The sequence below is a fragment of the Daphnia carinata genome, chromosome 6 (genome assembly GCF_022539665.2).
Source record: "Daphnia carinata strain CSIRO-1 chromosome 6, CSIRO_AGI_Dcar_HiC_V3, whole genome shotgun sequence".
NCBI lineage: Eukaryota > Metazoa > Arthropoda > Branchiopoda > Diplostraca > Daphniidae > Daphnia > Daphnia carinata.
Genome location: NC_081336.1, coordinates 655,164 through 682,984, shown reverse-complemented (window position 1 = coordinate 682,984; position 27,821 = coordinate 655,164). Strand labels below are relative to the sequence as shown.

General features: G+C 41.5%; 11 protein-coding genes and 1 non-coding gene across 12 annotated transcripts; 2 read left to right on the top strand and 10 right to left on the bottom strand.

The window, feature by feature from the left end:
• Positions 1-149: 149 nt before the first annotated feature.
• LOC130689729 (uncharacterized) lies at positions 150-1,635 on the bottom strand. The gene is made up of 4 exons (XM_057512669.2): positions 1,477-1,635; positions 1,171-1,395; positions 777-1,111; positions 150-707 (listed from the first exon to the last, which is right to left on the bottom strand). Exons 2-4 carry the CDS (start codon positions 1,393-1,395, stop codon positions 416-418), a joined length of 852 nt encoding a protein of 283 aa, XP_057368652.1. The 5' UTR covers positions 1,477-1,635; the 3' UTR covers positions 150-415.
• An 801-nt stretch (positions 1,636-2,436) lies between these two features.
• Positions 2,437-3,591, bottom strand: LOC130689526 (uncharacterized). The gene is made up of 4 exons (XM_057512466.2): positions 3,526-3,591; positions 3,247-3,465; positions 2,840-3,180; positions 2,437-2,776 (listed from the first exon to the last, which is right to left on the bottom strand). The coding sequence occupies exons 1-4, from the start codon at positions 3,589-3,591 to the stop codon at positions 2,470-2,472; spliced, it is 933 nt and encodes a 310-aa protein (XP_057368449.1). The 3' UTR covers positions 2,437-2,469.
• A 1,084-nt stretch (positions 3,592-4,675) lies between these two features.
• Positions 4,676-5,765, bottom strand: LOC130689527 (uncharacterized). Its single transcript, XM_057512467.2, has 3 exons — positions 5,533-5,765; positions 5,085-5,470; positions 4,676-5,009 (listed from the first exon to the last, which is right to left on the bottom strand). Exons 1-3 carry the CDS (start codon positions 5,743-5,745, stop codon positions 4,691-4,693), a joined length of 918 nt encoding a protein of 305 aa, XP_057368450.2. The 5' UTR covers positions 5,746-5,765; the 3' UTR covers positions 4,676-4,690.
• A 2,010-nt stretch (positions 5,766-7,775) lies between these two features.
• Positions 7,776-9,108, bottom strand: LOC130689728 (uncharacterized). The gene is made up of 4 exons (XM_057512668.1): positions 9,058-9,108; positions 8,789-8,971; positions 8,322-8,698; positions 7,776-8,252 (listed from the first exon to the last, which is right to left on the bottom strand). Exons 2-4 carry the CDS (start codon positions 8,969-8,971, stop codon positions 7,928-7,930), a joined length of 885 nt encoding a protein of 294 aa, XP_057368651.1. The 5' UTR covers positions 9,058-9,108; the 3' UTR covers positions 7,776-7,927.
• Positions 9,109-9,844: 736 nt separating this feature from the next.
• Positions 9,845-11,554, bottom strand: LOC130689730 (uncharacterized). Its single transcript, XM_057512670.1, has 5 exons — positions 11,327-11,554; positions 11,013-11,263; positions 10,733-10,915; positions 10,271-10,635; positions 9,845-10,196 (listed from the first exon to the last, which is right to left on the bottom strand). The coding sequence occupies exons 3-5, from the start codon at positions 10,913-10,915 to the stop codon at positions 9,902-9,904; spliced, it is 843 nt and encodes a 280-aa protein (XP_057368653.1). The 5' UTR covers positions 11,013-11,263; positions 11,327-11,554; the 3' UTR covers positions 9,845-9,901.
• A 311-nt stretch (positions 11,555-11,865) lies between these two features.
• LOC130689731 (uncharacterized) lies at positions 11,866-13,076 on the bottom strand. The gene is made up of 4 exons (XM_057512672.2): positions 13,048-13,076; positions 12,770-12,970; positions 12,360-12,709; positions 11,866-12,294 (listed from the first exon to the last, which is right to left on the bottom strand). The coding sequence occupies exons 2-4, from the start codon at positions 12,968-12,970 to the stop codon at positions 12,006-12,008; spliced, it is 840 nt and encodes a 279-aa protein (XP_057368655.1). The 5' UTR covers positions 13,048-13,076; the 3' UTR covers positions 11,866-12,005.
• A 2,371-nt stretch (positions 13,077-15,447) lies between these two features.
• On the bottom strand, positions 15,448-16,456 carry LOC130689726 (probable methyltransferase-like protein 24). The gene has a single exon (XM_057512666.2). The coding sequence runs from the start codon at positions 16,393-16,395 to the stop codon at positions 15,499-15,501; it is 897 nt and encodes a 298-aa protein (XP_057368649.1). The 5' UTR covers positions 16,396-16,456; the 3' UTR covers positions 15,448-15,498.
• Positions 16,457-16,999: 543 nt separating this feature from the next.
• LOC130689727 (uncharacterized) lies at positions 17,000-18,079 on the bottom strand. The gene has a single exon (XM_057512667.2). It carries the CDS (start codon positions 17,914-17,916, stop codon positions 17,026-17,028), a length of 891 nt encoding a protein of 296 aa, XP_057368650.1. The 5' UTR covers positions 17,917-18,079; the 3' UTR covers positions 17,000-17,025.
• A 360-nt stretch (positions 18,080-18,439) lies between these two features.
• LOC130689709 (uncharacterized) lies at positions 18,440-21,337 on the bottom strand. The gene is made up of 8 exons (XM_057512645.2): positions 21,092-21,337; positions 20,882-21,025; positions 19,669-20,818; positions 19,469-19,596; positions 19,275-19,400; positions 19,047-19,195; positions 18,721-18,982; positions 18,440-18,656 (listed from the first exon to the last, which is right to left on the bottom strand). The coding sequence occupies exons 1-8, from the start codon at positions 21,279-21,281 to the stop codon at positions 18,502-18,504; spliced, it is 2,304 nt and encodes a 767-aa protein (XP_057368628.1). The 5' UTR covers positions 21,282-21,337; the 3' UTR covers positions 18,440-18,501.
• A 1,054-nt stretch (positions 21,338-22,391) lies between these two features.
• LOC130689710 (solute carrier family 12 member 8-like) lies at positions 22,392-26,593 on the top strand. Its single transcript, XM_057512646.2, has 13 exons — positions 22,392-22,721; positions 22,810-22,990; positions 23,061-23,206; positions 23,289-23,532; positions 23,745-23,876; positions 23,942-24,011; positions 24,090-24,190; positions 24,260-24,393; positions 24,503-24,702; positions 24,765-24,897; positions 24,965-25,171; positions 25,240-25,418; positions 25,486-26,593. Exons 1-13 carry the CDS (start codon positions 22,545-22,547, stop codon positions 25,670-25,672), a joined length of 2,091 nt encoding a protein of 696 aa, XP_057368629.1. The 5' UTR covers positions 22,392-22,544; the 3' UTR covers positions 25,673-26,593.
• Trnav-cac (transfer RNA valine (anticodon CAC)) lies at positions 23,568-23,640 on the top strand. Its single transcript has one exon. It is a non-coding gene; the product is annotated as a tRNA-Val (tRNA).
• A 15-nt stretch (positions 26,594-26,608) lies between the features above and the next one.
• On the bottom strand, positions 26,609-27,729 carry LOC130689738 (uncharacterized). The gene is made up of 6 exons (XM_057512679.2): positions 27,601-27,729; positions 27,379-27,529; positions 27,190-27,309; positions 26,985-27,119; positions 26,837-26,884; positions 26,609-26,749 (listed from the first exon to the last, which is right to left on the bottom strand). Exons 1-6 carry the CDS (start codon positions 27,668-27,670, stop codon positions 26,617-26,619), a joined length of 657 nt encoding a protein of 218 aa, XP_057368662.1. The 5' UTR covers positions 27,671-27,729; the 3' UTR covers positions 26,609-26,616.
• Between the last annotated feature and the right edge of the window lie 92 nt (positions 27,730-27,821).

The following is a 27,821-nucleotide window of genomic DNA, read 5'->3' as shown; positions in this document are numbered from 1 at the left end:
GGTTATGCTGACTCTTTAAGTGTTTGGTTGTCTAGTATAAGCAGAGCAAAAGACTTGCTTGCGGTCGTGACGGTTCAGTTTACTGCCCGCAATCACGCAGGGCGTTGACGAAGACGTATAAAATAAAAGCCAATTCGATGCAAAAAGGATGAATGCTTCTAAAAATCTATTTAACCAAGAACAAGGTCATGCAAAAACACAAACGGTTCTTGCCCAATTCCAGCACCGATGTAAACAAGTCATTGAATAAAATAGATAACACGAATAGCATACAAATTAGGGTCTCAAAAATCAAGTGGTGGAATGTGGTATAACAACATTTGCATAACATACACACGATGGCCAGTTTGCGTGAATCTTTGTCTTATTAAAAAGCTTGTAATTACGTCAGAAAAAAAGAAAACGGCTTACGTTTTTATGCGCAGACCACATAGCCGGCTGGTAAGCAAGCGGCAAGGCCACCGGCTGTCGGGTCCAAGAGAACTGTGCTCGTCACAGTTGCTCCGATAAACGAATAGGAAATGATCGTAGTAGAAGCCGCAATTCCACCACCGAAGAAACGTTTCTCTCTTGGTTTTTCAGCCTCTACGGGTACGAATTTGTTTACGATCTCTTTTGATGAAATTAATTCGTGTTCGTTCTTCTCCTCATCGGCAAACAGTTGACGGGCTTCTAATTCTAGAGAGGGGACAGCTGTTGGGGTCACCCTACGAAATCAAACCCAACATCGTGAGTTTTGATTGCATTTTTTTAAACAGATGGAATTATAGTAATACTTAAGAGTTTCCGATGGAGAGATGGGGAACTGGTGGGTTTCATTGTCGTCCATTCCACGTCTTTTGCGGCCAGCGCAAGCCGGTGCCGGATTGGCGGCCAGGTTGTTGGCTGGTACGCAAATGACGATCGAAGCAAGGGTGGTAACAGTCGAAGTTAGAGTGAACGTGGCTGTTTTGAAGAAAGGATTGTTGATTGTGCTGCTATAAAAGAATCGACCTCCATTGAATCCTCTGTAGACGTTGACTCTTTGCTGGCTGTCTGGAAACTGAGCCTGTCCATTGACTTCGTCGTTATTTTGATCGTCGTCCGACAAGTCGGCGTTCAAATCCTCATTCTAAACGAAATTAAACGGTTAAACATTCGTTGGGACCAATGAAAAGGTGTTGGGCTTGCCTGGTAAACTGGGATGGGACGGGAAGGTCTGAAACGGCGGGCCGAGACGTGCTCTTGCTCGACATCGTCGTAAAGAGATTGGCCCAAGTGGAAATCGTTGCGAGCAGCCGGTTGTGGATGCAAATAAGGTGACCACCAGACCAACCCGTGCGGCCTAGGCCGCAAGAATTGTTGCTGGGACATGGCGACAACAGCCGACAGCAGGAAGATCAGTGCGAATTTCATCTGTTAGTTTTTGTTTTTAAACACGAATTTCATTGAACGAATTGAATAGAAACAAAAATAATGTTGTAAAAAAAAGCATACCTTGAGAGGAAGGATAAAACGGAGCTGTTTGCTGTTTCACCGACGGATGCTGGATGCTGAACTGAGTGGATACTATGGCCCTTTATATACCTGGGGATCCTCTAAGCAAAAGATTTCAAATAGATCGTTTACTACAAGAATTGTTGGTTGTACTGAACACTGTCAGATCCGCTTCCTTGAACAAAAAAAAATGCTAATATTTTTGTAGGTAGGACCCCCGGGGCAAAACAAGGTAAAGGCTGTACAAAAAGGGGGAGAGACACTAAAGGAAGGTTAATTTTTTTTTGCCAGAGGCCCGACAAGATGAGCTTTTTGAAAAACAAAAAAAAAGAAAAAGAAAAAGAGTTAATTTACGACCCACACTTCACTATTACAGTTGTATGCACCAATGTAGACTACGTACTGCCAACACCCGACAGGACGCGGTCTTTGAGAGAATCTCACGTCCCTAAACACATTAGACTATTTACAAATGTGGACTAAACAAAAGCTGAAATATGATGGCCTGCAGATAAAAAGTTGACCTTTATCGCAGAGAAGTAAATGAAAAGATATTTTGCTGCCCGTCCCTCTTTGCTTCCCTTAGTAAATAATGAGGCATTAATTTCTTATGGTTTGTAAGTATAGGATGACCGAAACAAAAGAGAGCCAGACAAGAATAGGCCCTGCCATCACCTTATACGAACCATGTCGGACATTACACCTACCTTTCATCGTAAATATCGTATTGTTGGCAATGTTTGCGCAAAAGAACACGAATTTATCTCACAACGCGATGGGTGTAGGTGGGGTAAGAAAGACCGCCATGCTTTCGTGTTCGCTATTCACCAAAGCAAAAGTTCAAAAGAAAATACGAACACACACACACACACGCAAAATGAATTCCAAAAAAGGTCGTATTGTATAAGGATGTAATTCCATCACCCCTCCCCTCTAGCGTAATTGAATGGAAATTGGACAGAACAAAAAAAATGATGTGGCTAAAAGAATGTTCTAGCAAACCACGTAGCCGGTTGGAACGCAATTAAGTCCGACATCGATGGCCACGTCTACCGTTTTGGTCACGGTGGTCGAGACGAAATTGTAAGATGTCACCGTCGTCGACGCCACGTAATGGGAATTTTCGAAAATGAATCGCTGCTCTTTGCGCTTCTCCGTCGGCGTCAAATAGCCGACGTCATCCTCATCTTTCGTCGATTGGATAATGTCATTATTCCACAACGATGTCCCCTGAAAAATGGGCAATTGACGTTGGTCACGCATTAACTCGGACGGGTAAGGAACTGCCGTGGCCGTGAATCTAAAAATAAAAGAAACGTGATGATGGCCATGTCACGATCTTAGAGGCCGGAAGGTTTCGTACTTTTGAGGTTCAGATGGAGAGATGAAATGTTGTTCGTTTGTTTTATCCCATTGATCGAGGAGGTAGCGTTTACGACGGCAGCGTTTGGCCTGGGCGGCCGCGTCAACGAAATCACCGGCGACGATGCAACTGACGACGCTGCTCAAAGAGATGGTCGTGAACAAAGTGAACGTTGCCGTTTTGATGAATGGATTTCTGATCGTGGTCGCCGTGCCGAAGAAGAACCGAGGGTTCAATTTCTCCGCTAATTGCGACCCTTTGCTTCGTGACTGGCTGTCCGCAAACACTTCGTTCATGTCATCGTGATCCACGTCAGCGTATTCGAATTGCTCGTCCTTCTGCTAATCATTTTAACGATTCGAATAATTAAATTTATATTTATGTTTATGATGGAAATGGATGTTTACTTGCTGATAGATGACGGGTGGATGCAGAGGGTTTGAGTAACGGAAGTATGGGATGTCGGAATCTACAGGCTTGTAGAACATCTGCTGGTAATTGTGAAGAACGGGCTCCTGTTTCGACATGTAAGGCGACAACCAAACCAGTCCTGCTGGGGTGTGATGAAGATATTGGTGAGTGCTGACGGAGAGGACGTACATCACGAAGAGTAGCACGAATTTCATCTAATAAAAAATACAGGTAAAGCTAATTGCATTTAAATAAACGTGTGTAAAATTGTGTACCTTTGAAGGAGAATGAGAGAAGGGCTTGTTGCTCTGGCGATAATCGTAAGATGACAATACGTACATGGAAAGAAAATGTCGTTTATATAGGCGCGTTTGGTGTTGATTTTATTGCTTTGCTTTTTAATGCAAAGACGAGAGGAAATGTGCGCATAATTGCGACACTTTGCACGGTTGATGCTTATGGACAATCAATTGAGCCATTATGGATCTAGATTAATAAAAGAGCAAATAGCTATAAGCGTTAAATCGAGAAACGGCTGTATGAAATAAATTTTCCGTTAATGTTGCGAGTATTGCAAAAAAAAAAAAAAAAATGTTATTAATAGTTTGGCCTGTAAAGGGAATGATAATCAATTTGTAGCGTACCTTCCTTGACAACGTCTGTTACTGCATGGGTCTTGGCATAACAGTTTGCCCTTGAGGATGATTTTTTGTTTTTAACAGCAGCAGTAAATTCCTCGTGTTAGCACAAGAGCTACGATCTGAATCCAGACGGTGCCATAAAAATGAGTCTGAAGCTTAGCATTTTATTTTTTTTTATTTACCTTTTTAATTCTCCGATAACGTTCCGCTAAAAATGAATTTTTGCTCGTTCGACCTACCTTTATTTAAAGATCGAGAGTAAACCAATGAAATAAAGACAATTAGCACTCCTTGTACAATAAGGACTTTAAGTCCTTATTTCGTTCTGGTCCTAGTACATCGGACAATTCTGTCGGGAAACCCCTTGGTCTTCGAAATTGGAATGCGGAATTAATAAAAACTCTTGGTTAAGAAAAACATACGAACCTATTTTTTTCTTTTTAATAGGAATAAACTGTTCAGTTTGTTGGCTAGAAGTCGTAAAGCAAAGCAACTCGGGCGTGTATAACTACGCTTTGAAAGAAGTCTAAACCGTTTGATAGCATTCGGCAGTCAAATGTGAATGGCCAACTGACAAAGAATGTTGAAACAGAAATCTGTATATTTTAAATAGAAACAATAACAAGGGAAACGAAACACGCTTGGACAATGGCCAAAAAGAAGAAAATAATGAACTAAAAAAGACGACATCATTACATTTGGTATTAAACTGTTTCCACCCTCTTTTGTTTAGCTGTTTCACTTGCAAAGACAATTGCTATATTTATAGCAATCTCATCTTGCAGCCGAATAATGTTGTTTATGCACAAACAACATAGCCAGATGGTATACAGACGGCGACGTTCATTCCTGTTGGATCTAGGAGAACTGTGCTGGTTACAGTAGCTCCGATGAACGAGTACGACGTCAACGTCGTAGACGCTGCGAAGCCAGTGTTACCAAAAATACGTTTCTCTCTTAAATTACTCTCGTCTCCTTCGGATGGCATTTCAAATGGCTTAATCGCTTCATCTTTAGACGAAATTACGCGCTGAGGACTCGTCTTCTTCTGCGTGTGCATCATCACTCGAGATTCGCGTGCCAGACTAACATCTGACGGAAGAGCCGTCGGAATCAGTCTGTTTTGTTTTTTTTAGAAAATGAAATTCATTTAATTCCAAACAAAAATCTATTAAGATAAAAAAATTGCTTACTCTATAGTCTCTGATGGTTCGATGGCAAATTGATTGTCATCAAGGCCAGTGGTGGAATCGTCAATTTCACGTTTCTTGCGGCCGGCGCAAGTCGGTGCTGGATTGGCCGCTAGATTGTTAGCCGGAACGCAAAGGGCGACAGAGGCGAGGGTGGTCACCGTCGATGTGATTGTGAACGTAGCCGTTTTGAAGAAAGGATTGTTGATGGTGCTGCTGTAAAAGAATCTCCCGGCGTCGTGATGGAAGCCTTTATTCTTGAATCCTTTATTGAATCCATTGAACCATTTGATTCTCGACTGGATGTCTGGATAATCATCTTGATCGTCATCGTTTTCGGCGTTGTTACGATCGTCATCGGATGTTAGGGCAGAGTAATAATCTTCGTTCTGAATAGATTTGAGTTGAAACGTTTGATTTTAAAGTAGGAAATGAAATGGAAGACTTTTACTTGAAAATAGGAGGCCGGGATCGAAGGTTTGTGTTTACGGCGGAATGAATGGGGAGTTAATTTTGTTGGAATCTCGTCTTGGATGTTATGTTCGTAAACTGGCTGGTAATTGGCGAGGACGGGGTTATGGGATGGGCTGTAAGGCGTGAGCCAAACGAGCGTCCTCGGCCTTGGCGCTCTCTGCTGGTTAGAAACAGCGAAGACAACCGACATCACGAAAATGAAGACGAATTTCATCTGTTTAATAGAATAAAATGTTTTACGCGTGTAATAATAATTTAAAAAATATAAATATAAATTAAACCTTGGGATAATTTGAGATGTACCGTGTTGGGACACTGCTAATGTCTGGATGAAGAGACTTGCAAAAACGAGGGTCTTATATATATACAGAAGCATTTTTCCTGGATCTATTTAGATTAGATAGGTCCTTATTTCCCCGAATTGAGAACTCGTAACGGTGAACAAACAATTATGCATTGTATGTTTTTCTTGTCGTAACGGACGGTCTCAAAAACGAGAGCACGAGTAGAACACTGTTGTCCTATAAGAGCAGAGTAACAGGAGGTTAATGAAGGACAACATTTTAATGGCTCCCGTTTGATATCCTTACCTGTGGGTTGAAACCATATCTTTAAATTGCCATCGATAACGACCTCAATAAAAATGGACATTAAAACGGCCAGCACTTTTATTTGTTTTTTTAAATATAGGTAATTACGTGCATCTTTACGGTTTGTCCTCTGTAATAGTTTTTGCTAATAAAAGGAAGGTGGTGACGACTTTGATAAAAACATTTGTAGATACCGTTTCTGTAGCCTATACCAGTTTTAAGGTCGCCATCGTAAACACTAGATATTATTCTTTTCTAACAAAAAAAAAAGATGCATTTAGAATGTTGTTTTAGTTTTAGTTTTCTTTTTCTTTTTTTTGACTTGACGTACTAGTTTATTACGCTCGGCGGGAGTCCTGGTGAGTTGGCATGCCCTGCGTGAAGTCCTAGAGCCAGCCGTAATGGTTACTAGTATCCTGTTGCTGCTTATTTTAATCAACATGCGTATGTATACACATAGAAAGAAAATGGCATTCGAAGCCCGGTCGTGCTTAAGTTTCAGTGCCAAAAAGAAAGAGAGAAAAGTTACTCAAAATGAATTCGATTTTGACCAACAAGGATACACGAGTAATAGCGATAAGTTACCTAAGGGATTCCGACATCCCGATAATCATCCTTTGATTTTAAACGACGTGAGGCCGTCCAACAGTTGCAGAGGTGTAGCTAGTAAATAACAATTGGAACGGAGGCCGTCTATTAAATAGGAAACACCGACTGGTCTTGTTAACGTCAGCTGAAAATGCATAGGAAGTCGGAGTTTAGTGAACGCGATAAAGGCAATTTAAATGCATAAAATAGAAACCTGAGCTCTTCTACAATGCAAATTGATGTGCGATGGAAAGAACTTCGACCTGACGTCAGCCTTTGTCGAGAAAGTTACATCATTTGGGTACGGCCGTCGTTCGTTCACGTTGTTCACGCTTTCGTCGAAGAACGACGTCATTAAACTAGATAAAAAAACATGTTTTCGTGATTGCCCACTAATTTCAATGTCACCGTTTGAGGTAATGTTACCTTTGCACTTTAGTGGAAACAATGATTTATTGTTGAAGCTTACTTTATGTAGGATGCGGTGGTACTAGATGATGATTACAGTCATAAATCTCGTGGCCAGACTTAGTGTTAACTATCCTTGCCATCACGATTATGTTGCAATCATTGCTTTAAGTTTAAACACGGTCGGACAAAGTCAATTGTTCAGGGAAGCAGCTGCTTGTCTTATAGGCTGGAGTATAGAGCAGCACCTTAAAGTTTGGTTGAAGGGCGGAAGAAAATTATGCAATGCTCAGCAGGTTGTACAGGTAGGCACAGATAGGTACAGGTCCGACACTTGCATTCCTTAAACTCTGACTGACACAAACGCCCCCAAAAGAAATGAGATTTTTCAAAACTAGAGAGGAAAGGAATGAAATTGTAAAACAAAAGAAAAAAAATAAAGCAAGTAGGTGAATAGTAAAATTAAACAAAAAAAAAGAAAGGGGGCGTGAAAGCGACAGGGAAGAGGCACGGTGAGAATTTCTTAATGACACTTACCACGTTGCGTAATACGGCCAAAGCAATTACCTAGAGAGAACATCGAATTACATAGAAAAACGAGTCTAATGCTTAATGATAATATATTTGGATTGGAGTATAGATCCGTTGGTGGAGGCCAACACCTTTACACGTAAGAAGAATATGACGGTGAAGGATGGGACGAATAACTCAGGGACACCGTTTAGCCAAGTCAACGGTTTCAATGTTAGATATGCATTCGAATTGAAGCTGGAATCAAAATGACGTTTAACCAGCGGCATTGCAAACAACATAGCCAGCTGGCAAACAGGTAACGCATACTGGCATGTTCATGCCAGCCACAGCCACACATTGGAAACCTTGGTTAGCAGCGTTAAACAGATTTCTAGTCACCGTAACGGTCGCGTTTGAGAACGAAAACGAAGTAACAGTTGAAGATATTATAAGTCGATTTTTGTTTGCAAACAGAAATCTTTGCTGCCTTAGATTACTCGGATCCTCTGTCAACATTTCCTCTGGAAAAGTGTCATCTTTGGATGACGAAAGCTCATATAATTTCGGGGAGGAAGAGGAAATAGCCGTTGTCGTTAATCTAAAATCAAAATGGTATAATCAATTATCTTGGAGTTCTAATAGACGAATGATCGAATCAATACAATACTTTTGAGTTTCCGAGGGAGCGATGATCAATTGATTTTCCTCAGCGATTGCGGCATCATCGACGTTGGTACTTCTCTTGCGACGGCAAGCGGTAGCGGCAACACCATCCAGTACTTGATTTGCTGGCACACAAGTCACAAAAAAGGTGAGCGACAGCGATGTTTGGGTTGTAAACGTCACCGTTTTGAAAAAAGGATAGGTATAAACGCTATGTTTGGTGAATAAAAACCGAGCGTCCTGCTGCTGCTCATTCGATTGTTGGTCACGATTAAATCCCTTAATTCTTAATTCAGTGTCTGGAAACGTGTGCGGTTCACCGTAACTGTTGCGTAATTGACTATCATCCTCATCGATATAGTATGTTTCAGGTTTCTTACTCTGTGGCGATGTTGAAACACAAATAAACAACATGTTGCCTTAAGTTTAGACAAATGCGAATAAATTAGAAATAAGAAACGTTGGCCTTACTTGTAAAGTGTAGATTTTTGGTGCAATGGGTTTAGAAAAATAGACAATGAATGGTTGGGGTATGCCGATAAACGGCTGTGGTGAGTAAGGTGACTGCCAGTAGGTTCCTTTAGGTTCGTTGTAGAAATACTGGTGAGTACTAACGACGACCACCGAGATGAGAAAGATGAACGTAAACTTCATCTAAACAGAATTACGAAAATTAGCTTTATCTTGAGGCATAATTTTCTATACGGCTGGCATGTAAATTTCAATTAGTAGAAGTTTACCTTCAGCTGCAAACGTATTGTCGGACACGCAGGTTTCTCTGATAGGCTACTGCTGATCGACAGATGCGAAATTTTAGAAGAAAAAACGCGTTTTTATACATGCCCGAAGAGTCCCTGCCCAAGTTTATTGGTTATGCTTCAGTTGTTTTCTAAAGAACGACTAGGCTAGAGGATATGCTTCAAAAGCTACGAGTGGAAAAGAGAATTTCAATTCGATGCCTACCAGAGTAATGACGCATAAATTTAGCAGCAGTACAAATGTCTTGCTTTGCTTTGGCTCGATCCAACAGTCTGGTAGAACTGTTAATAAATCGATTTGTTTATATCACTCTATAACAAGACCTTCAAGTTCATGATCCCATATCATTGATAGATACAGCAACGAGAAATTTCCTATATTTATATGCGTACGTCATGCCGTCGTTCTAGCTTATTTTTCATGCCAAAGTTACACGACTATCATGATACATGTTGACGATTGCTTACTACTCAAAACTTTGTCGTACGTGTATCTCAAGCACTTATAACAAGCGAATAAGAATGTGACGCATGCACGAGAAGTCATATAACATGCTTTACGCTTTACTGTAATATTCTGTACATAATTCAGATCTTGTGCATTGAATGGCATGTTTTTAGCCCCACAGCTTCCAAGTTTATAGATCATTTTTTGCGATTTGGAACTTTGTAGGGAATGTTCGATTTTCAGAATGCAACAGACGGTTTTATGCTTGTAATATTGTATTCAATCAACCATAACTAACACTTGAAAAAGAAAGAAGGCTACTAGAGGATAATGCATGATATCGTGGTTAAAACATTGAAAGTTAAGCAACAAAGCTGCTTAGCAAACGCGGTAGCCGTTGGGTAAGCAGAGAAGGCCATTAGCAGCTGTGGGATTGGCTGTTACGGTCGTCGTGGTTGTGGATATACTCAGCGAAGTCACTGTCGTAGATGCAACATACGCATCTCTGTTGGGAAAAAAGAAACGCTTGCTTCTCAAGTTCACGTGCGCTGCTGCAGATTCGAAGGTTTCAGCCTCGCCTTTAGACGACATGATCACATCGTGTGCGTCCTGTCCCGTGACACGCAAACGTTTTTCTTGCATTTGGCCAGTAGGCGAGGATGCCGCCGTCAATCTAAAAGTCCCAACAACAAATAGTCCTCATTTAGAAATTAACCAATTAAAGTAGTTGAATCATGTTAACAGTACAATGGTTCTGACGGGGCAATAGCAACTGGGCTTTCAGCTGTTTCGAGCGATTCGGGCAGATTGCGTTTGCGACGGCAAGGCGTTACTCGGGCTGCAACATTTGCAAAATTTGCTGCTGGAATACACCTGACGAGACTGCTAACTGTGATAGTCGACGACACGGTGAACGTAGCCGTTTTATAAAAAGGATTAGTAAACGTGGCTTGTTGCAAGCCGAAAAAAAAACGAGGCTTCGCTTCCTCGAGCGAAGACTTCACCCTCGGTTGAGAGTCTGCTGCGTTGTAATTCTCCTGGAACTCCGGTTCACTGTCCGCGTGTCCCTGAAACACACGGCCATCTTGTTGCAGCATCTCTGCAGCTAAATCCTAGAATTTGGTTTTTAAAAAATAATATAAGAAGAAAAGCTTCATTGACGATCGCTTCATAAACACTCAGACTGTTGAACGAAAAATGTCCCTTTACCTCTGACGAGTACAATGTTGGAGAATCAGGCTTGGAGAGGTAAACAATAAATGGTTGGTATGTATCGATAAAGGGCCGTGGAGCGTGTGGTGAAAACCAAGGCATTTCCCTAAGCTGCGCATGGAAATACGGATGGGTACCGACGACCAGCATCGATATCAGGAACATCAAGGCGATCTTCATCTATATAAGATACAGAAAATGTATGACGTCTTTTAAGTTGTGACATTCCGTGACGGCAATGTCGATTCAACTTAAATATGCTGAAGGAAAACTTTACCTTCAGCGTCAAACCAAGTTTGTTGAATACTTATAAAGCTGCTGATGTGCGAATGTGTAATTCTTACGGAAATACGGGGAGTTTATATACAACATTGCTTTTGCCTAGCTCCTTTCCACGATCGACAGCTAACCAAGTGTTGCGGGAGTTGTTCCAAAACACGGTTAGCCAAATGCTATTCATATTTGTATGAAAGCCATCGAGTTCTCAGCACATTAATCCAAAGAGGCGTAATGAGCTGAATCCTGAAACTTGTAAGACATGAAACTGGCAATGAAATTTATACCTAGCACTTTAAATAAAATTATAAATACCTGAAGGACTAGCACCTGGCTAAAAATGAGTGTTGGCTGATGGTAGAAATCAATGGTGTTTGCCGCAATCATTCAAACTCCATCGGTGTGGATATTTCGTTTTTTAACCGTAGAAGAACCAAGGTCTCAGTCGCAGGTGAGTGATTCACAATGATCTTTTTGGGCGTCAGGTAAACACAATTTGAACAAGGATTTTTTCAGTAATTGCACCGATAACGACATGCTGTGGAAAGCATGGAACGCGTCGCTATACTGTTTAAAAAATTCACCTCACTGATAGAAGAAAGATACTAAGCAAAAATAAAGACAAGTTGCACGTGCAATAGGAGAAAACGAGAAAAAAAAAGAAAAGGGGGCGTTTATAGGGAAAGTGGTTTCATTATGGAGTCGACGAGGTTGGGTGTGCAATGAAAATTAAAAACCATCCCCTTGAAAATAACGCATTGGCATTTTTACTTCTATTAGCCCCTGACTTGGAGGGCGTATTTTCTCTTAAAGAAAAACGTTTCGAAATTAGTAGACCGGTTCAGACTTAAAGCGATGCTCTAACTACAGTTTATTTTAAATAGAATTGCAACACATTTTCGGGGACCATCCCCCACCATGTTATATGGGAAAAACTCGAGTTGCTTAACTACACACAAGAATACTATACTCCATTGTGGATGAGGCCATTTTGTTAGGCACAAACAACATAGCCAGCTGGCAAACAAACGGCAACATTTTGTCCTGTAGGGTCTAGGATAACCGTGCTAGTTAAAGTCGTTCCAACAAACAGATATCGTGTCACGGTAGTAGATGCAGCCATCAACCCACCACCAAACAATCGTTTCTCTCTCGCATTTTTATCCTCTTCATCTTTCTCATTCTTTGATGAAACCAAGTCGTTGGAGTTCACCTGTCCGTCGGCCATGGGTTTTCTCGTTTCGTTCGCCGTATGCAAATACGGTAGGGCTGTTGTTGCCAGTCTATAACAACCACAATTAAAAACATGAAGGCTTTCAAATAAATGCTAGAAGAAATTAGGAATTACTTGACAGTTTCTGATGGAACTATGGGAAACTGGAAATGTTCAGAATCGTCCATCTCGCGTTTCTTCCGTCCGGCGCAAGTAGGGGACGGAACGGCGGCCAAATTGTTGGACGGCACGCAAAGTACGATAGAGCCAACGGTCGTCACAGTTGAACTGATGGTGAATGTAGCCGTCTTCAGGAAAGGATTATTGATTGTACTAGCGTAGAAAAATCGGCCAGCGTTATTATTATGGTAGCCTTTGAAACCGTTGATCCTTGGCTGGGTGTTTGCAAATTCTTCGTGACTATCGTTGGCCATCATATCGTGACTCTCATCAACAGCCATCACGTCCCGATTAAAATCCTCGTTCTGAAATAAGAGACACGTTACTAATATAGCACTTGATGAAATTTGATGTGTAACTTATACTTGCAACGAGTAGATGGTGGGCCGGAGAGGCCTGGAGTACCGGAAGTGCGGTATAACGTCTTCTGCATTGTCGTAATACAGCGGATTGTAATTCCGGATGAAAGAGGAGTAGGGCGATAACCACGGCACTACTCTAGGCCTTTGAAATTGTTGGTGAGATATGACCATCAAAGTTTGCAAGAAAATGAAAGCGAATTTCATCTACATAACAAAAGACATTATTTGAATAGAAAATTGCAATTACCCTAACTAGACATAATATTTTACTTGAATAATACCTTGAGAGTGGGGCTGCTTGATGTCTCTTTGAGTGATGGATGAAGATATGATTTCCAGTTTTGGAAAGGATGGCCTCTTATATAGGCCTACCTTTTTCGGCTCACTGCTGATTTCCATCAGGGAATTCAAATTTTCTATTACGAAGCGTTCCTTCCGGAACATAAAATCATGTTATGTTTGTCCGTTTAAGCCGACTAGGCCTGTACATCTTCATTTTTCAAGAAGAACTTGTAGGATCGTTTCCCGCTCCACTGAGGTCGATCTTTTTCTACGGTTAGCACGACCGGATGAGACGAGCCTAATTTTCACTAGGCCTATCTGTTTCCAATGCTGGAAAAACATGTTGCATCAGGAAACATGAAACCTTGAAATTTATTAGAATTTTCGGTTCAAGTGCATTAGTTATCGAAGAAATCAATGAGACATGTCAGAATCACTTAATTTTTATTACGTTGGACTCTCGTATTCATTCTAATTTTTTGTCGTGAATATTCAGAAAGCAACGAGTCGATGACTAATGATCCGAGCGTCACGGTTGTTTAAATAATCCCGACAGTAGAGCAATAAAACTAGCACTGTAAAATAAGCATTTTCCCAAAACGAGTTCAGCTCATGAACACGTCATTCTGACTATTGGCCAAGCAAGACGCTCCAAGCTAATGGACATGTATTTTTATGAAGATGGAGAAAAACAACATTTGAAATTATCTTTGCTAGACACGGACGAATAACAAACTAAATCGTGTGAACAATTTTATTATTAGATTTTGCCGTTCTTCAGCATTAAATTAAATTGTAAAGAATTTTAAATGACTCGTAGTAGCCCAAAAAGCAATAGCTGATTATTGAATTGAAAAAAAAACTCAATTAGCAAAGGACGTAACCACTTGGGCGGCAGACAAGTCGAGCCCCAACCAGGCCACCAGTTGACACTAGACTGACTGTTTTTGTGACCGTGATTGAATTAAAGCTATAAGAATACTCGGTCATTGTTACGTAGTTATTCAAAAGGAATCGTATCTCCCTGTACGGATGTTGGAGCCTCTCGTTCATATCTTCATCAATAGTCATATCATCTTTCGAAGATGCAATCATTTCCCTACCCTCGTTCTTCAGTTGGTCGATGGTTGCAACACTCGTCATTAACCTGCGATTAAAGTAACATTTAATAAATCAGATGCGTCAATAAATGATAACGTTTCACTTACGGCAGCGGCTTAGAAGGATGAATGGCAAACTGAGAATCTTCAGAAATAGCCGAGGAATCTTCGAGAATGATCCGCTTTTTCCGACGGCAAACGATATTCGATGATCCGGCTGAGAACTGGCCTACGGGCAGGCAAGGCTGAATGCGCGTTACGTTCACTGTCGACATCAAAGTCAACGTAACAGTCTTCCAAAACGGATTGTCAAATGTACTGTCACCGCCCAAAAGAAAGAGGCGGGCATCTGGTTTGTTCATCCTCAGCTGGACGTCCGGATATTCATTTCCTAACGTTCCATCCGCCCCTTCACTGCCCCTGTGATTGTTTCGACCCTTCACCCCTCCGAAACGCTCCTAATGAAAACGTATATGGATGTGGTAATTAAATAGTTAATTGAAATTTCGTTACTTTCGATTGTTCTAATGGATTGGTGAACGTCGGCGTGACGTGGAAGATATCGTCTTCAGGATATTCGTGGTAAAAGGGCCTGTAATGGTTGACGTGTGGCAAAGGTAATAAATAAGGTATCCAAAAAATTCCCTTTGTCCGTAATCAGGCAAAAATTGCTGATGAGAAAGGACGATGCAGGCAGACAGGATCAATACCAACATGATTTCTGTTTGTTAAATGTAAATTTTTAAATATTTATTTAAAGGAATTATGATAAAGTAATGTACCTGAGCAGGTGAGACTTGTTGGCTAGATGATGAAGTGGATTGCACTGAGTTGATATGAAGTGATGGGTCTCTTATATATCTTAACTTGACAAGACATTGTCTCTTCTAATTGCCAGTTAAGGTGATGATGTACCGTATGCAAACAGTCGTTGCTGGAACGATTGACACTTCCTGGAACGATGAGCTCCACCGGGTGTGGAGGATTAGATACGGCAGCTACGAGGTAAATTGGACGGATGGTGAGTTCAAAAATGTATCAAGAGGTACCGAAAAACGTGAATTGCAATCGACTGTGCGAAACGCTAATAACATCCTGATCGCCGAGCTTATTTGCATTCAATTCACGGTGTCTGTTGCGTTCTTGAAATAGGAAGCTTCACGCAAGGACTGGCGGCTAAATTTGATACCATACCGACAATACTTGGCGCGTTCAGACTCACGTGATTTCCTCGTCCCGATGCGTGAACGCATGCAGCATTATCGCAAAAAGGAACGTTATTAAACATATAGGCATCAGTTAAACGTGTATGTCGTCATGTATTTTGGCTTTCACGGTAAATCAGAGGCATTAATTCGAAACGCGCAACAGTTTGCTATTATACCACGCAATTTCGTATGCAAAAGGCACGTTAAACAACGCGATCTCCGTGAAGTTCGTGATCGACCATGGATTGTATTTCGAATCGAATCGGACCATTCCCATTTTCTCGATCGATCTCAACAGTTTGGCCCATTCGCGATTCTTAGCCATCGTTTCATCTGCCCCGAAATGAATCTCTATTCCTAATTGACGCACTTTGGACAGCATCCCAGTCGCTATCATTTCCGGCAGGGCTTTCCACTCAGCCCATTCGACATCAATCTTCAAGTAATCGATGATCCTCTTGCCGTGACGAGCTGTCAGGTTATTGTAGATTGACGTCAGCGATCGAATGGCCCATCCTTCTTCAGATGTCTCGTCCTTATCGCCGAGTCCCCAATTGTAAAAATGGATGCCGGGACTGTGGTCGTGATGATCGAATCCCATCGAAGGATCGAAAGAGAAGACTTCACATCCATAATTGTGAATCTCTTCGTCAAACGACCATTCGTTGTTGATCCCGAAAGAATAGACGAGGCACTCATCGGGATCGGGAGCCACTTCACGATCGATACAGACCGTTTTTTGTCCATCGATTCCTGAAGGATTACCAAGTATGAGCCCTCCGAAGTCGTGAGCCAACTTACACGATGAGCGGTTCGTCCACATGGCGTATTTCAAAAGCTGTGCGCCTGTTAAAGACTCTGAATCCAGTAGAATGTCCCAGTAGAAAGAAGCTTGCTCCGTTGGATTGGTGAAATTCAATTGCATTGTCGGGAATGTTTGGTAAAGGGTGAGCGTCCCAAAGGCCAATAACAACGTACCAAACATAGCAGAGCATTTGTGAAAACAACGTTTCAAATTACAGCAATACAACAAAGGCATTTTGGATGTGGCAGTTCTCTATGCTAAAGTGTTTTAATCTAAAAATCACGGGCATTGATCCAGCTCCCCAAGTGTGATGTACCTATGTTGCAAGTTGAAACAGCAGTTAAGTTTAATGACATGTATCTACTTCATTTTGATTATACTGACCTCTGGAATTGTTTGTGTACAAGCCTTGAATGTCGATTGCGTAGAGCGCAATGTTTTAAATGTGTTACCTAAGATGTAGGTAACGTACAACTGGTGATTTTTAAAACCACGTACGTTGAACGCAGCGACTGGTCCCCGACTGGACACCTGATGCTCGTCATGTCATTTTTCCCACCTGCGCTTCGTTCAGTCATGAAACAATTTTATTGATCCAGGCCACTCTAACCCACAACAAATGAATTCAAGCAGCTGTTTTGACAAATGTTTTATCATGTGAAAAGATAATGACTATAATTTTACCAACTTTTATTTTCCAAAAAGCACGTGAATACAGGCCGTCAGGTGCAACAAGTGCAGCTCATTAATGCGCACCTGTGTGACTCCCGTCTCATTTTCTTCACAGTGTATGCTCCAACTAATGAAACTCTATCACACGTTCGTGTATTGCGCATATTATTTGGAAAGCAATTACAGCAGTCGTTAATGCAAATCGCGTAAAAGTTTGCTATTATACCAGGCAATCTCGTGGCCGAAAGATCCGGACAGCCGGAATTTCTCAAAAGCGCCTGTGTACCAAGGATTGCGTTTGGAATCGAAACGGACCATGCCCATGTGTTCTAGACTTCTCAAAATTTTGGCCCACTCTCGGTGTTTTTCCAGCGACGCTCTACTGTCAAGATGAATTTCAACGCCGAGTTGGCGGATCTTCGATACCATACCGGAGTTCATGATTTCCGGCAGCGCGTTCCACTCGGCGCTTTCGATGTCGATTTTCAAATAATCAATGATTACTCTTCCGTGCCAAGCGGACAGATTGTTGTAGATGGAAGACAGCGAATGAATTTGCCAATTGTTGGAGAGCTTCACATCTCGATCGCCCAGTCCCCAATCGTAAAAATGGATAGCCGGACTGTGATTGTGTGGCGGCTGGTTCATCGATGGATCGAAAGCGAACACTAGGCAACCGTAGCTCTCCATTTGTTCGTCGAAGGACCACTCGTTGTTGATTCCAAATGAGTAGACGAGACATTGGCCGGCTAGTGGCGCTATTTGAGGATCGAGACACATGCACTTTTGGCCATCGATGCCCGATGGATTGCTCATCATATGACCTCCGAAGTCGTGAGCTAGTTGACAGGATGAGCGGTTCGTCCATGTGAAATATTCCATGAGCTGTTCTCCAGTTAGAGAGTTGGAATTTAGAAGCTCGTCCCAGTAAGAAGATGAACAGCAAGTTTTCTCTTTGCTTTCTTCGTTTCTCCTTTTCAACAGAATATGACAATAGGGGACTGCTATGAAGACGACGGTAATGAATAGCAACACATTTTTATGTGCGTTCATTCGTTTCCAAGCGACGCAGTCAAACGACATGATGAAACACCTGATATTCAACTTAAACTACACGGTGATTGGCGTTTCGAAGCTTTGCGGAAATTACAGATCTCTCAATTGCAAAGTTATACACTTAAACTGCCATGTACATGAAATACCCAGCCCGTAAAAGTATAAGACCTAGCAAGCTTCAATTGCAGCTTGAATCTGTACAAAAAAAAGGTGTTCGTCCAAAGTGCCACGAATGAACGTGTATTTGCTTTGGACGTCAACGTTGGAATACCGCAAAACTCTTATTGCCATCTGTTTAACTCCTGCACAGCAGGTATCTTTACAGTGACGATTAAACCGGAATTCAGTCTGGTTTGCATGCAAGCGTTTGACAATAGAGTGGGTTGGCCCAAGCACAACATAACCGACCTGAATTACACCAACGTTTTTTTTTTTATCTATTTAATACACAAGAACGGACACGTTACACCTCGCCAGTCTATTTGCTCTTCCCATTTCAAACGATTTTTTGTAACACTCGATAATATAGCGTGCGGTTATGGTAACGAGATTCCGCTATGCAATTATTCTCTTTCTTAAATTCGTAATCGGAGTATCGATAAATCTCAAATTTTACTTATCCTCAGGTAAGTCGTGATCCAATGATAAAATTTGATGCTTGGTCAAATATTCTTGTTCGTATTGCAAACAGAATCCGTTGTTGGCCACATCGTCCGGCAATTCATTTCCATTGGTCGTGTAATGGATTTGAAACGGTTTGATGTCGGCTGCTCAACATGCAAAACCCTTATTCATTAATTGTTTCCATTTAAGATATATAGTGCGACTTACAACAAATGGTGGTTGAAGCGGATGCAATCAGAGCGCTCTGGCTGACTGTCACGTTTCCATCCGGATTGAATATTGTGCCACAGAATCTGTCGTTCCTTTTACTCCGGTCGAACCGGTCGTACCCGTTGGCGATGAGTAAGAAATCTTCTTTGCAATGGGTTACACCAACGCCGGCCCGGAATGGACCCTGTCCAGCATTTTGGCTAACACTGAACGCCAATCCAGCCGAAGGACAAGGAGTGTAGCAAATAGATTTAGCTAACTATAAAAAATCGACTTAATTTAATTGAATTTCACAAAAAAAAAACAAGCATGGAATTATTTACCGAATTCGCTTTGAAACAAATGTTGTATTGTTGATTGGCCAATTGCCTGGGGTGGTTCAAAGGTCTCTTAACGTGAGTTGAATCCATCCAGTTAAACGATTTGACGATACCTCCGAAATCATTGAAATATTGCAGGCAATCGTTTGGAGCTATTTTTGTGTTTGAAATAGTTAAAATACATAATGTCATCGAGTTAAATTTTCATAGAAAACAGTTGGCTATAGTTACGAAGCATGTGATTTGCGCAGCAAGGTATCAGAATGATATCAATCTTCCATAACCGTGAAATCGGAGACGGGCCAAATTTGAATCCGAGTTGGACTCCGTTTGTTCCAGATCTTGGCGTCACGTATACTACGTCAAAAAAAAAATTATAATTAAGCGGTAATTCAATGGTTAATGACGAGACATGTTTCTCTTACAATGTTGGCCAGAATTTTCTCCGCAAAGTGTGGGTACTTTATTCTCGGCATTAAAGACCCTGAAACTATCGGTAGCACATTTACTCTGTCTGTTCGGTTGAGCGATAGAGAATTCTCGGAAATCGAGTCTAGAAATGAATTCAATCATTTGATTATTCAAAAACTTCAGATAGAATAGATCAATAATAAATAATTTGAACCGTATTTGGCAGATGGTTTCGCCTTGAACGTCAGTGTCTTCAGCCGAATTCAATTGGATGGACAAGACGCAAGCATTGGATGTCTGTTCGGGATCGAACGAGTCAGGCGATTGCCAGGTGGCATTCCGGTGATGGATTGACTCTCGGCAATCAGCGACAATTGGTTCTGTAACAGGCGGATAGCTCGTCGTCGTCGGGATTGTGGTAACCTCGTTTGTCGTTGTTTGTCCTTCCCTCGTCGTCAGGATTTCTGTCGTGTCCGTCGTAGAAACTGAAAAATCCGTTGATATGGTCGGCCAGACGATGGTGGTCGTTGGTATGTTTGTCGTTACTTCTGGTGTTTGCTCGTCAGTCGGTCGAGTTACTTCATCGATGGTTGTTGTTTGGCCCTCTGTGGTCGTGATTGGCGCACCGGTCGGCGTTGTTGGACTGTCTGTGATTGTTGCTGGTTCGTCTGTCGACGTAGTTGATACTTCAGTGGATAACCCGTTTGTTGTTGGTTCAGTAATGGTGGTCGTTAGCTCTTCTGTAATTGAATCTGTCGGTGTAGTAGGACCATCTGTCGGCGTGGTTACCTCGAGTGTTGTTGATTCTACTATTGTTCCAAACGACTCCTCTGTTGTTACAACTGGGCTAGTTGTTGTTGTTGCATCTGGCGTGGTTTGAACGTCTGTGGTGAACGCTGTTGTTAGTGTAGTTGTTTCGTCTGTGGTCACAACTGGTCCCTCTGTGCTCGTAGTTGGCCATTCCGTTGGGCTTTCTGTGCTCGTAGTTGGCCAGTCTGTTGGTCCCTCTGTGCTCGTACTTGGCCAGCCTGTGGTTCCTTCTGATGTTGTAATAACCGTAGTGTCTATCGTTGTTGTCGGACCCAGTGTAGTTGGTACTTCGTTACAGCCGCAATCACCTCTCTCACCCTTCTCTCCTTTTTCGCCTTTTAGCCATTGACTGATATCAGGCAGTGTTGGAAAAGACCCGCCCAGTTGGCCATTATCGCCCTTTTCGCCATTCGGGCGCAGCTGCACGTTGGGCACGAATTGCCAGCTAGATCCAGGAGGTCCTGCTGGGCCTGGTGATAAATATGCTGCAACCAGTGCAGCCAATCGTTTCATTCCCTCTTCTCCAAGCGCAGCTGCAAAGTTGTTTGCCAGTTCTGCAAAAGAGAATTCGATTGTAAATTCAGATGAGCTGGTCGTGAGAGTGAATAAGAATTTACCTATTCCTGTTGTAACTCCACCGAGTGTTTGGCCGTTCGTTGCCGGATTCATCGTATACGGCTTGCCTTTTCTGAAGCCGTTCAATAACCTCGTCCAAAACAGACGACTGCGATCTGCATGTGGTCGTGCTTCACCATAATCATCTAACGATTGCTCAATTCAAATACGATTAAAAATGGTTTAATCACTCAGTTGTTTATGTATATTACCTCTCAAGCTGGGCGGTTGATAGCTTGTCTCATACACTGGATTCAGCCACGGATAAAGCACGACGTGTTCCACTAATGGATCTTCCGTGTATTTGTATAAACGTTGCCCAGTGATGGCGTCTCCATCCTTGAAGAAGTGGATGCTGCTGATCCATATAAAGAAAACTATCCTGTTTTGGTGCGTTAACATTTTTAAGCGACTGTTCGAGTGTCAACGCGTTTACATCATTAGCCAACCACCAAGTGCGGCCTTTATAAAGATGTCAAGGGGGGTAAAATCGTGAAGAATGTTTGGTACGCAGATGAACGCCTCACGTCGGTCGTCGATGCAAAATCAATAGTACAAGTACCTTGAACTTTGTCCTAAGGCCATCGTGTGCAGGGCACGATCGCCAAGTTAAACGCATTGCGGCACATCCTCAGCAAATTCAGTTGGTCAACAAACGATCCATTAAAAAAGTCAAAATACACACGCGTCCAGCGGATATTCCACGGATTTTCAAACATATTAATAGATGGTTAAGACTTTCAACAAATGTTTCGTCATTTATTTTATGTGTCTGGACATTTTTGTTTCCCCCGTCGCTTTTACTGTTTTCTTTTGGCGTGTCATTGCCATTTTGACACCCTTCTTCGTGTTACCCTTGTTGAATTGTCAATTGAATTCAAATTTGGTCGTCACATTTTGCATCCTTTCACAACGTTTCCTTTCGTTAAAAGTTGAGGGTCATTTACGATCGGAACATAGCAGTCAAGCAATTCAAACAGAAAAGTTGTTTGCATGCTATTTTAAAAAAAAAAGTGGACTGACTCATCGTTTTTGAACACCGTTTAGCGGTGACTGGCGTGTATAAAGAAAATGATTTCTTTGTTTGTACAGACTGCAGAAATTGAATGTTTAGTATTGATTTAAGTGAAATTCTATATAACGGAACGAACAAGGAAATTTGCGCAGTTGAATTACGAGAAAAATTGAAATAGTTTTTGGGAAGAGTTTGCTAATTTTGCGTGATACATATTTCCTTGTTTCTCGTTCAGTGACACGTTGTATAGTCGAGCATAGGTAACTGTGGACGCGTAACGGCTGGAATGAGCCAACTGACAGAGGTAATAGAGAAACATTCTGCTGACGTCAGTCGGGAAAACAGACAATAAAATCTTGTGATTGCAATAGATATAGAGTTATCTCTGTTTTGTATTACATGTTTGAAAGATGCTGACTGTATGCCGAATAGTCTACCTAACCAGCTAGCCTATCGTAACATTGTTATTATCGTCCGTTATCTGGCAGCAGTGTGCGAGCTGTCACTATCTCAGCTGTGTGAATGTTGATTGGGAAATAATAGAAATTTTGCCATACGCCTGTAAAAGACATTAAGAGGGTTTTGTAGCTCTCCTTGTGCTTTGAATTTTTTCTTTCTAGTGATTGCTGGCGAGCTCTTCTGCGGAGTAAATGGCCAGCGAATCCAGGGCCGATCGTCGGCCTGTCGATTGGGCAAGATTTGGATTGTCGTCGGAGCAAAACAGTGCATCAAGTGAAGTCCACTTCGCCAACAAACCTTCTGTTCTAGACGAAACTAGCTATGGAGGACAGGCAGTCAGAGATAATGAACTTTATACTGAAGAACAGGTATTGATTTTTTGTCCTTTTTTGTCTTCGAAAGAGAATTTGGATTTGCCTAGGCCTGTGTTTCGACTACAAATTTGTTTTTTTTCAGGGTGAGAAACCGTGGTGGAAGTCAAATTTTTTCATCTCACAGCCAGTGTTGTTTGGAACGTGGGATGGCGTCTTCACTTCAGTTATGGTCAACATTTTTGGTGTCATCATCTTCTTGCGTTCTGGATGGGTTGTAGCACAAGCAGGAATTGGTCTCTCAATCCTATTAGTATTTTGTACAGGTGGGTAAAAAAATATGAATTTATATGAAGAAGCTGATATAATGTGGTTATATTCATATTTTTTTTATAGTTGGAATAATTCTTGTGTCAGTGTTGTCTGCTATCGGCATTTGTGAAAGATGCAAAGTAGAAAGTGGTGGTGTATACTTTCTACTCAGCTATGTTCTGGGTTCTCGAATAGCAGCTGCTGTAGGTCTTCTCTACTGCTTTGGGCAGGTATATTTAGGAAACATATACATTCCTTATGTGGTAATGGCTTTAGGGTAAAATTGTGCAATGAATCTCTTATTTATTATAGGCTGTAGGTGGGGCGCTCTGCCTTATGGGATTTGCCGAGTCGATAGCTGGTTTGATCGAAGTCGACGCGCAATATATACCATGGGTGCAGAGAGGATTAGCAACCGTCGTCGTTTTTATCCTTGCATCGTTCAATATCGCAGGCGTCAAGTGGGTTATCAAACTCCAGTTCCTTCTCTTGTTTGCTATGCTGTTGGCCGCCGTGGACTTCATAATAGGAAGTTTCATCAACAAGCCTGACTTAGGTGAGTCAGTTGAGCCAAAAAACACTTTAAGCAAAGCTTTCGTAGTGTAGTGGCTATCACGGCTGTCTCACACACAGCAGGTCCTCAGTTCGAACCTGGGCGAAAGCATCTGTTTTTTCATGCTCTTTTAAGTTTATTTCATTCCACTTTTAATTGTTACTGATAAATAACTGCAATTTCTTCCCTCTATTTTTTTTTTTTTTACTAATTAGAAAGCGGTTTTGTTGGGTGGAGCACCGAATTAATGGCCAATAACACCGGGCCGGCCTTTACTGAAGGAGAAAACTGGTTCACTGTACTGGGTGTATACTTCCCAACGGTCACTGGTGTCATGGCAGGCATAAGTAAGTTCAATGCATTAATATCCTTCAGATTTAACTTTAATTCTTTTAATTTAAATTACTTGCAGATATGTCTGGCGATCTTAAAAACCCGTCACGTGATATCCCAAATGGAACTCTAGCTGCTATTGGCTTGAGGTATTATATTTCAAAAGTTATACTTTATTTTTGTTTTACTTTTACTTCAAATATTTAATTTTAATTTTAATTTTATAGCTGCTTTCTTTATACGTCGTTCATTTTGATATTGGGTTCGACGTGTGTCCGTGAGCTCCTGTATACCAACTACTTAATCGCGGCCAAAGTTTCAGCACTCGGTATTTATTTTATTAATTTCGAGTTGTACTATGTTTTATTACTAAGGTCCTTTTTTTTGGGGTTTACAGAGGTCCTCTTTTTTGCTGGGCTATATATTTCTTCATTGTCGAGCAGTTTGGGAACCTTTTACGGCACTCCTCGCGTTTTACAATCGATCGCCAGCCAAAAAGTCATTCCATTTATACGTGTCTTAGCTAATGGGGTGAGGAATGGATTGCATAATACCAGCGTTATATCCTAGTCCATACTAGGAATACCATCATTGAATCTCTCTTAATTTCTATTCTGTTTTTTTTTTTACGGGATTCTAGAGAGGGCCTAATCGGGTTCCAGTATACGCTCTTTTAGTAGCAGCTTCAGTAACACTGATATTTATTTGGGTTGGCCAACTGAATACCCTGGCGCCCATCGTCACCATGCCTTTCTTACTAACCTATGCCACGATCGACTATGCCTACTTTGCTTTGGCCCAGTCTTTCAACATCCAGCAGGCCCGCGAAGAGCGTTTTAGGTCAGTTTAATTATATTTTCTCGGATAAGTGCGGAAAATAAAGAAAATTTTTATTTTATTAGGCAACAAGCATCGTCGAAAAAATTAACGAATGGAGCTTCAACTTCGTACGGATCAACTCAAAGTCCCAATCGGTTTGATTCTAGTGATTTAGATGAACTGTTTCCCGAGCGTGTTCATCACCGATCTCCATCAGTATGCCATAATCAGTTTTCTTTACTGTTCGTAAATTCTTTTATTAACATCAACGTGTTCACGATAGCGAGAGCCGAGTCTATCGCCCACTAGTCCAGTGCCTGGGGAAGATCTTCCTACAGCTCCGGCCAGTCAAGTTGGCTCAGCTGTGACTTCTCCGGGAGGCGCAAGTAACAAGTCCGTAAGCGATCAACAACAAAAGAAAATCAACATTGGTCGTAAATCGGCCAGTTGGTATTCATTATTCCTCAATCGATGGGTCTCCTTCTTTGGGGTAAAAACTAATATTTTTTCTACAAATAAGGAAAATGATTTAATTGTCTTATTTCTCTAAAACGGCAGTTTATAGTCAAGATTGCTATGATGTTTTTCGTTCACTGGGTTTACGCCTTGGTCAATTTGGCTGTCGTTTTCCTTGTTTGGTTCTACATTGGTCGAGCCAATCCAGGAGTTGCCCCAGGTGTCACAGCTGATTTCCGTTTCTTTACTTGGATGCAACAAGGCATTGCCACTCTTTGCGGGTACGTGGATGCATAGTTAATGAATCTTTTGTTAGAAAAGATGCTAAATTGGTTGGTGTCGATTCAGGCGAAAACCAAAGGGGTACGAAGAAATTGTGGTTACCTCCATGGATCCCCATATGGACACTGAAGCCTCTCAATTGACTGAGGAGAACGAGGATTTCGCTTCTCGGAGTCGCTACCACCAGACTTCTACTGTCCATGGACGAGACCTGGACAATCGACCTGAAGATGAGTTAGCCCTAGTTCCTTAGGAAAGCTGAAACATGTTTTTTTGCATAACTCTTCCGACAACCGACATTCTGAATTCAGAGGATTTACTGAAAGTGCCGTTAGCAAAATTCACCTAGACTAGGCATCAACCACCAACGTCACAAAAAAAAAGCAAAGCCTTTATTTACGATTTAGATTTTTTTTCGATAAAAAGTACCATTTATTATTATTATTTTTATTCTGACGTTTACGTTCCTAATCGCGAATGGGCAACAATAACGTTTGCAGCTAACTATATTTAACAAAAGATATTTTTTTACTTTCCCTTCAATCAGGCAAGAAAAAAAGGAAAATCAAATGATAATGACAACGCTGGTCATTGTGAAAGCACACTGCACCTTGTTACCGTAGAAGCAGCCATCGCTTGCGCCATTATATTACTGATGCACATCGTTAGAGGATTGTACAGTAATTTAAAAACTTAAGTAAGCGAGCCAGCAAACTCGAATGTCAAAAAATCCTGCAGCTAGAATAATTTCTTAGAAACTTACCCCCAAACACTTTCGAAGCAGACTACAATTGCCTTGAAAGCCACTACTGCTAATGACACGAAGGCAGCTTGAAAAACGAAACCAAATAGCATGATGTGGAAAGGAAGTATTATTAATATTTGGTTAATTTTGACCTCATTTTTCTTTTGCCCTTCACGTTCATCATTTTGATTGTGTTTGTATACAACTTAACTGCGAGCACGCTACATTGCCTGTACATAATACCAAAGCATTTGTAAAACAATGGCTGTCGTTGCCCTGCACTAGATAGTATCGAACTATTCGTTTCGATTCATTGCCCCACGTGATTAATTTTCCTTCTTTGTTTCTTGTTTGTAAAAGCCGTGGTAAATTTAGTTTTTTTTTAACCATCACAGGTATATGATAATAATAAAATAAACATTCACTGTACTCGCTAAAATGAAAATGCCCGTTTAAAAGTAGACGAAATTTTCGACAAAACAAGAGCAGGATGATGGCAGTGGTAAAATGTCGACGTAGGGTCCAACACTCAATTTGGCTGGATCGATGACTATCAGATGCTTGTGACTGTATCTTTGTTGACACCTTGGAAAATCACAGATGTGAAAATAATGATTAAGTGTGCATATTGGCTTTAATAGAATCATTCGTCTGTGCATATATATGTCCTACCTGGATCGGTAACAGGGTGGCAAGTACTCGCAGTGTTTATCTGCGTACCTAAAGATGGAAAAAAGAAATACGTTGTCAACGAGATAATCTTTTACTTTTTTCTTTTTCAGGGTTGACAGCCTTTGGTTGCTCCAACGACATGATGTACCTGCACGTTTCCAGACGCTGAATCTGAGGGAAGCGAGGCGTGTTTACGACCAAGAGGTTCCGGCCCGTGACGTCGTGAGCCCAGCCCACTTTCAGCCAAACAACATCCGACTCGCACGCGAAATTCCCTTTAAGTCTTTGATTTTGGAAGGTAAGTTAACATTTTGGCAGAAAAATGTTCTAGTAACCTAGTGCAGGTGATCTACCTGTATGAATCTGTTGTGTTTTCGATCAGGATCAACTTCTCTGCTGGGTAGCGGTACAACATGGAATGCAACTGCTCAACCAGTGGCAAGTGACTGGCCACAACTGAAGCCACAAAATCTCTGCATATTAAAAGCGAGTGGGTAAATATGTGAGATTGTTTTCTTCACAATTTAATTTGAAGTCTGTACATTGGATAAGATTCGTCGACAGCGCAGGCCACGTCAAAGCATGGTGGTCGGTAAAGAGATTGGTAATCCTTGTAGTCTTTAGAAGGATATCGATTAGGTTTCCGGTTGAGGATTCTCGTTTGTGCTTGGTCACCGTCATCATTTTGGCTTTCTACAAGGTGCGATCGACGCGTTTTACCATATACGCTTGGAGATAAAATCGAAAGTTTTGTACGGGAGTACCTGTCAAATTCTGCTGATGAAACATATGTGGAAAGATGACCAAGAGAAGAAACCAAACCGGTGGCTCCATGGTTTGAATAAACTGAAAACTAATGGTCCAATGAAACCGGTATGAATCGTTTGCCACAGAGATGAGATACTGAACCCTTGCGCTTCTAGAAGTCTCAGTTACATACTCCAAAAGCTGAAAGAGAAAAAAAAGGGATCTCAACTTTCTCCCC

Coding starts and splice junctions, on each gene's coding strand:
- LOC130689729 (XM_057512669.2), bottom strand. CDS start 1,395: ATGAAATTCGCACTGATCTTCCTGCTGTCGGCTGTTGTCGCCATGTCC. Junction 1,112..1,170: donor GTCCCATCCCAGTTTACCAG/GCAAGCCCAACA, acceptor AATTTCGTTTAG/AATGAGGATTTGAACGCCGA. Junction 708..776: donor TCTCCATCGGAAACTCTTAA/GTATTACTATAA, acceptor TTGATTTCGTAG/GGTGACCCCAACAGCTGTCC.
- LOC130689526 (XM_057512466.2), bottom strand. CDS start 3,591: ATGTACGTATTGTCATCTTACGATTATCGCCAGAGCAACAAGCCCTTC. Junction 3,181..3,246: donor CACCCGTCATCTATCAGCAA/GTAAACATCCAT, acceptor TAAAATGATTAG/CAGAAGGACGAGCAATTCGA. Junction 2,777..2,839: donor TCTCCATCTGAACCTCAAAA/GTACGAAACCTT, acceptor TTTTATTTTTAG/ATTCACGGCCACGGCAGTTC.
- LOC130689527 (XM_057512467.2), bottom strand. CDS start 5,745: ATGTCGGTTGTCTTCGCTGTTTCTAACCAGCAGAGAGCGCCAAGGCCG. Junction 5,471..5,532: donor TCCCGGCCTCCTATTTTCAA/GTAAAAGTCTTC, acceptor AAATCTATTCAG/AACGAAGATTATTACTCTGC. Junction 5,010..5,084: donor GAACCATCAGAGACTATAGA/GTAAGCAATTTT, acceptor AAAACAAAACAG/ACTGATTCCGACGGCTCTTC.
- LOC130689728 (XM_057512668.1), bottom strand. CDS start 8,971: ATGAAGTTTACGTTCATCTTTCTCATCTCGGTGGTCGTCGTTAGTACT. Junction 8,699..8,788: donor CAAAAATCTACACTTTACAA/GTAAGGCCAACG, acceptor ACATCGCCACAG/AGTAAGAAACCTGAAACATA. Junction 8,253..8,321: donor GCTCCCTCGGAAACTCAAAA/GTATTGTATTGA, acceptor TTTTGATTTTAG/ATTAACGACAACGGCTATTT.
- LOC130689730 (XM_057512670.1), bottom strand. CDS start 10,915: ATGAAGATCGCCTTGATGTTCCTGATATCGATGCTGGTCGTCGGTACC. Junction 10,636..10,732: donor CAACATTGTACTCGTCAGAG/GTAAAGGGACAT, acceptor ACCAAATTCTAG/GATTTAGCTGCAGAGATGCT. Junction 10,197..10,270: donor ATTGCCCCGTCAGAACCATT/GTACTGTTAACA, acceptor TGGGACTTTTAG/ATTGACGGCGGCATCCTCGC.
- LOC130689731 (XM_057512672.2), bottom strand. CDS start 12,970: ATGAAATTCGCTTTCATTTTCTTGCAAACTTTGATGGTCATATCTCAC. Junction 12,710..12,769: donor CCACCATCTACTCGTTGCAA/GTATAAGTTACA, acceptor CTCTTATTTCAG/AACGAGGATTTTAATCGGGA. Junction 12,295..12,359: donor GTTCCATCAGAAACTGTCAA/GTAATTCCTAAT, acceptor TGGTTGTTATAG/ACTGGCAACAACAGCCCTAC.
- LOC130689726 (XM_057512666.2), bottom strand. CDS start 16,395: ATGCCTTTGTTGTATTGCTGTAATTTGAAACGTTGTTTTCACAAATGC.
- LOC130689727 (XM_057512667.2), bottom strand. CDS start 17,916: ATGTCGTTTGACTGCGTCGCTTGGAAACGAATGAACGCACATAAAAAT.
- LOC130689709 (XM_057512645.2), bottom strand. CDS start 21,281: ATGTTAACGCACCAAAACAGGATAGTTTTCTTTATATGGATCAGCAGC. Junction 19,196..19,274: donor CTGCGCAAATCACATGCTTC/GTAACTATAGCC, acceptor ACACAAAAATAG/CTCCAAACGATTGCCTGCAA. Junction 18,657..18,720: donor CGCTTCAACCACCATTTGTT/GTAAGTCGCACT, acceptor CATGTTGAGCAG/CCGACATCAAACCGTTTCAA.
- LOC130689710 (XM_057512646.2), top strand. CDS start 22,545: ATGGCCAGCGAATCCAGGGCCGATCGTCGGCCTGTCGATTGGGCAAGA. Junction 23,533..23,744: donor CATCAACAAGCCTGACTTAG/GTGAGTCAGTTG, acceptor TTTACTAATTAG/AAAGCGGTTTTGTTGGGTGG. Junction 24,703..24,764: donor GCCCGCGAAGAGCGTTTTAG/GTCAGTTTAATT, acceptor TTATTTTATTAG/GCAACAAGCATCGTCGAAAA.
- LOC130689738 (XM_057512679.2), bottom strand. CDS start 27,670: ATGGAGCCACCGGTTTGGTTTCTTCTCTTGGTCATCTTTCCACATATG. Junction 26,885..26,984: donor CAGCGTCTGGAAACGTGCAG/GTACATCATGTC, acceptor TTCCATCTTTAG/GTACGCAGATAAACACTGCG. Junction 26,750..26,836: donor CCACCCTGTTACCGATCCAG/GTAGGACATATA, acceptor TGATTTTCCAAG/GTGTCAACAAAGATACAGTC.